This window comes from Mus pahari, chromosome 1 (assembly GCF_900095145.1).
Source record: "Mus pahari chromosome 1, PAHARI_EIJ_v1.1, whole genome shotgun sequence".
NCBI lineage: Eukaryota > Metazoa > Chordata > Mammalia > Rodentia > Muridae > Mus > Mus pahari.
This window is the reverse complement of record NC_034590.1, coordinates 1,996,584-2,001,561: the sequence shown is the minus strand read 5'-3', so window position 1 is coordinate 2,001,561 and position 4,978 is coordinate 1,996,584. Positions and strand designations below refer to the sequence as shown.

Sequence of the window (4,978 nt, the reverse complement as noted above, 5' to 3'; positions counted from 1 at the left end):
AAAAAAAAAAAAAAAAATCATCTCCTAAAGATGTCCTCTGATCTCCCTCTGTGCCACACATCCCCAACCCCCAATATGATAGAAGAGAAGAGAGAATCGGAGACCAGTCAGGGCTACATATGCTATCTCATAGCAACAACAGTAAAAGGAGCCATGGGGAGTTCATGCTCCCAACCTCAAGGGTAGACGAAAGGAGTGCAGGGAAGAAAGGAGTGCATGGGGTGCAAGGCTGAGGGCAGCCAAGGCTCCCAAGAGTCATGGTGGAGCCGGAGCCTCAGGAGGGAACCTAGTAAGAGAACATGGAAGGGTTTTCTAGGCCACGGGAACCTCCTCTCCACACCAGCAGCCTCTCCTACTCCCCATTCGTCCCTCCACCACCATACCTGGGGGAGCAGAGCAGACGGAAGGTGAGGTTGGGGTCTCTCAGCTCCTGCAGCGGCTGTGGAGAAAGTGTGTCTGTGTCTGTGTGCTGAGAAGCAGGGCCTTCCCCCCCCCCCAAGACACGGCTTCCTCAGGGTAAGTCTAACCCCAGACCCACTCATGAAGCTGTGTGACTTTGTGCATGTGACTTCACTGCTCTGTATCGAAGACTAATCTGCACAGTCGAAGCGCCCTATTTGATAGGCAACTGTGAAGGTTAAGTCAGGAACCAGGGAGCCCGTACAGTGCTCTGTGAGACGAGCCTGCTTGAACTAAGGTGACGATGTGTGCCCTGAAGTTTCCTTACACGAGTCCTGTTCTGACCCAAGGCTTCTCCAAGCCCATTTTAAGGATGTGAAGGTTGAGGATGAGGGCAAGGGAGTGGTGTGAACTGAAGGAGCCTACCTGTTTCGAGTCTGGAGCCCACACCTGAATTCCATGCTTCCAGAAGGCCTGGAGTCGATCTTCAACCATAGCTAGAGAGGAAGCAGTTCCCATGACCCTGAGGTCACAGAGCTCCCACCCTTGTCCCTGGACACTCCCAACTAACACATACCCACAGCCTCGACTGCTTCTGTCATGGGGATCTCAGGGGTGCGAAGCCCAGGAGCTGGTGCCCCCTCCGGGGTCACTAGCTTTAGAGAGCCTGAAGAGAAGTAGAAGGAAGTCTTTGAGCACAAAGTCCTGGGCTGAGGACCAGAAGGGGAAGGGAGGAAGGCTCTTACCATCCATCAACACCATCACCATGTCTTCCTTTACTTGGATCACCTGCACTGGTCCCTTGTGCTCTGCGCGAGAGGCAGGGGCTTCAGAACTAACTGCCTGACTCTGTTGAGCTAGCGCCCCTCAGGTCCCTGCCTGCCACATGCGCTCCACCCTGTTATGACCAGTCAAGTAAGACCACACACCCTGTTCCATCTCTTTCTCAGTCTCGGGTTCGGGCATAGCCCTGCCCAGCCACTCTGCCCTTCCCCTTCCCTGGTGCCCTAACCTGTAGTCCCACCCTAGATCGGCCCCTTCTCACAAGCCACGTCCTGTTCTAAAATCGTGCTCCTTTTCTGAAGCTCCGCCCTCTTCCCTCGGCCCAGCCCCTTCCCTGCAGCCTGAACCCCGCCCTGCAGCCCCGCCTTGGTCTGCAACTTTCCCTCTGATGCTCTTTCCTGCAGCACTTCCTTTCCAGGCCTGTCTCTTTCCTACACCCCACCTTCTCCTGCAGCCTCTCCCTCTCCTGCAGCCCCTCCTTCCCCTGCAGCTTCTCCTTTGCCGGCATCCTTGCCTCTCAGCAGCACGGCCCACTTACCCGTGCTGGAGTCGTCCAGCCAGCAGGACAGCGCACCGAAGCGCACGGTGTGGAAGAGCACCGACTTTGCCGCCTGCCCGGGGCTCACGCCGATGCACACGGCCGGCAGCTCGGAGCCCGGCGTTGTCAGCAGCGCGAACACCTGTAGCGGCGTGGGCAGCGGGAACAGCACCTGCTGCAGGCCCGCACCGGGAAAGGCGATTCAGGGAGGCTCTGAGACCGGGGGTGGGGTGGGGGATGGGAGTGGGGTAGGTGGGGAGTCCCTCGGATATTTTCGGGCTTCATTAAAAAGAAGCAAAGCGTTCTTCTAGAGTAAATGTGGCTTTGTCTGGGGGCGTGTCAACCTAAACACCCACCTATACACACAACAGGCCAACAAAACCACTTTAGACTCAAAGGGACAGACCCTTGGAGTCTGAGGGTTAAGCTCAGATGTGAGGGGCGGGACTTAAATATCAGGAAGTTGTTTTCTCTTTAACGATTTACTTATTTTTATTTTATGCGCTTGTTTTGCCTGCATGTATGTCTGTGTGAGGCTACTGAGTCCCCTGTAGCTGGAGTTTCAGACCATTGTGAGCTGCCATGTGGGTGCTGGGAACTGAACCTGGATCCTCTGGAAGCGCACCCAGTACTCTCCTAGCCGCTGAGCCATCTCTTCAGACTCTCAGGAAAATTTCAAAATGCCTCAGGGTGGGGAGGGAGCAATGGCAAGGACTCGGGGGTGGGGTGGGGTCATCCCATTCTTTATATAAGCGCAAATGGTGGATGGCCCAAGCTACAGCACCCTCGCTCTACAGACTTACCCGGACAAGCAAGAATTTGTTCATTGGCTGGTACCACTGGAGCAGAACCACAGATGTTTCCAATGCCCCACATAAGAATGGGCCCCCAGAGCTAGCACCCTCGGCTGTGGAAGTGGACAAGAATGGGTCAGGTCAGGGTCCCTGTCTCCCTCCAGGATCCCCCAGTATCTCTCCAAGGTTCCTGGACACCATGCTTCGACCTTATTGAGTAGATACTGTCCAGGCACCAGCCCTCCCCATCACTCCGCACCCGGAGGGAGGCTGGCTCTCACCCACACAGCAAGCCCGGCAGCCTTTGGTGTCCTGGATCTTACTGGAGACCATGTTCTTTCTGAAGGAGGAGAAGGAGTGAGGGGCTGCGCGGGTGCAGTGGGGGCAGGGAAGCCAGTGGCGCCCTTTGGGGCTCCTACCTTGCCAGTAACCGGTAAGGGCTAATGTGAGCGATGGGGCTTCCTGTCCTGCCGTCTTTCCTTTCCAGCAGGCCCAGGATGCTATGAGAATACAGGTGGGGGGTCTTCCCTGCAGTGTGCGTATGAGAGGGGGAGTGGCAAGCAGTTAGAGGACCCTTGCCATCTCTTGTCTCCCAGCCCGCTGAAACTTCCCAACAGGCAAACCCACTTTGCATTCACACAGTCCCCAGTCTGGAGACTTGAAAGGACCAATGAGGTCCAAGCATCGTGAGCTGCTCAGGAAAACAGCAGAATAGGCCGGCTGCCCTCATAAGGCTTCTGCACGCAAAAAAAAAAAAAAAAAAAGCGGGGGGCGGGGGGAATGATGATGGGCCGTCCTCTGTGAGGTCAAGGCCAGCCTGGTCTACATGAGTTCCAGGACAGCCAGGGAGAAACCCTGTCTTGAGGGGAAAAAAAGATAGGGGGTGGGGTGTTGCCAGAGATACAGCTCAGTGGTAGCACATTTGCCCCACAAACACGGGCCCTAGTACTTACCAAACAACCGTAAACCCTGAAACTTCTTCAGTCTCACTTAATCGAGACTAAGTTCTGACCCACCTGGCCCAGTCTCTTCTTTGACACCCAGAGATGACAGTTATTTAAAGATGAATTGACTGTCAAAAATTAACTCACAACCAACTTGAGAAGTGAAGATATCTGAGCTCCATTTTATAGATAGGAAAACTGAGGCTCAGGAAGAAAAGCTCCTGGCCTTAAGTTCAACCAGTGGTGAGCTATGAACCTCAGGCCCGGTGGAGGTGAGGACTCTGCTCCTCCACACATACATACCCACCCTCCCTTAACTCCTGGCCCTGCCCCTGCCCCAGCCCCAAGCTAACCTGAGAGAGACATGAGGAGGTTGTTGATGCAATACAGCCAGGTTGTGCGGCCAGGGAAGATCTGTAGAGAATGGGGTGACTCCTGTGATTCTCGTTTGCCCCTATGCCACCCCACCCCACTCTCAGCTGACCCCTTCCCTCACCATTTCCAGCGTGGCCTCCTGATCGTTCCGGTTCAGTATGAAAATGCCTTCCTCTGCACCCAGGAGCAGGTTCTGATCTGAGTGGGCCAGACAAGGAGATTGCCGGGCTCTCTCATCATGGGAGATGGACCTCCCAGACCTTTGTCCAAAACTGGCCCTCTACCCCAAACCCACCCTGTCATGCCAACTCCCCTTGCAGGCTGACACCCTCAGTTCCTAAGCCCCCGCTCAGTCTCCATGACCCCTTCCCCCCACCCTCCCTTCTGTAACTTGCCAATGCCTGGCAGTTCTCAGTCCATGACCCTCTAACTCTACTTCCTGCAGCACCTCTCCAAGCCCCACCCCTTCCTCCCCAGTGCTGATCTCCAATCACTAATTTTTGACTCTGGATTCTCAACGAATGCCTTTCTATCCAGTGAGACTGATCAGCTCTGGTGTCTCTCAGTTTGCGTGTTTGTCTACATGAAAGCCTGTACACCATGGACATGCAATGCCCTCAGAGGCCAGAAGAGGGTGTGGGATCCCCTGGAACTGGAGTTAGAGAAGACTGTGAGCCCCCATGTGGGAGCGGGGAACTGAACATAGATCCTCTGAACCAAATAGCTGGTGCTCTTAACCACTGAGTCTTCTCCCCCGACTGTCTCTTGTTTTATGACATCTGGTCACAAGTGTCCCACTGGCCCTTAAACTTGCTATGAAACCAAAGTTGAATCTGAATTTCTGATCTTCCTGCCTCTACCTAAGAGCAGGGGTTACCAGTGTGGACCACTATGCTCTTTGTTTGCTTAAGAACACCCTTGTTAGCCAGGTGGTGGTGGCACACGCTCTTAAGCCCAGCACTCAGGAGGCAGAGGCAGGTAGATCTCTGTGAGTCTGAGGCCAGCCTGGTCTACAGAGTTCCAAGACAGCCAGGGCTTCAGGGAGAAACCATTACTTGAAAAACCAAAAAAAGTAAAGAAAAAAGAGGAGGCAGAAGAGGAGAAAGAGAAGGAGAAAGAGGAGGAGGAGGAGGAGGAGGAGGAGG

The 4,978-nt window shown here is 54.5% G+C and overlaps 1 protein-coding gene across 2 annotated transcripts in view; it reads right to left on the bottom strand.

Moving 5' to 3' along the window:
- The window catches only part of Map4k1 (mitogen-activated protein kinase kinase kinase kinase 1), a 20,650-nt gene that overhangs the window by 748 nt on the left and 14,924 nt on the right, over positions 1-4,978 (bottom strand). The window contains exons 22-31 of one of the 2 annotated variants that reach the window (XM_021202926.1): positions 3,955-4,031; positions 3,812-3,872; positions 2,934-3,042; positions 2,796-2,854; positions 2,524-2,627; positions 1,721-1,895; positions 1,146-1,208; positions 977-1,066; positions 826-896; positions 384-439 (exon numbers count right to left, since the gene is read on the bottom strand). In XM_021202926.1, coding sequence (XP_021058585.1) covers positions 384-439; positions 826-896; positions 977-1,066; positions 1,146-1,208; positions 1,721-1,895; positions 2,524-2,627; positions 2,796-2,854; positions 2,934-3,042; positions 3,812-3,872; positions 3,955-4,031 — 865 coding nt within the window. The remainder of the gene's footprint in view (positions 1-383; positions 440-825; positions 897-976; positions 1,067-1,145; positions 1,209-1,720; positions 1,896-2,523; positions 2,628-2,795; positions 2,855-2,933; positions 3,043-3,811; positions 3,873-3,954; positions 4,032-4,978) is intronic. The other variant, XM_029539893.1, reaches the window with a different exon arrangement.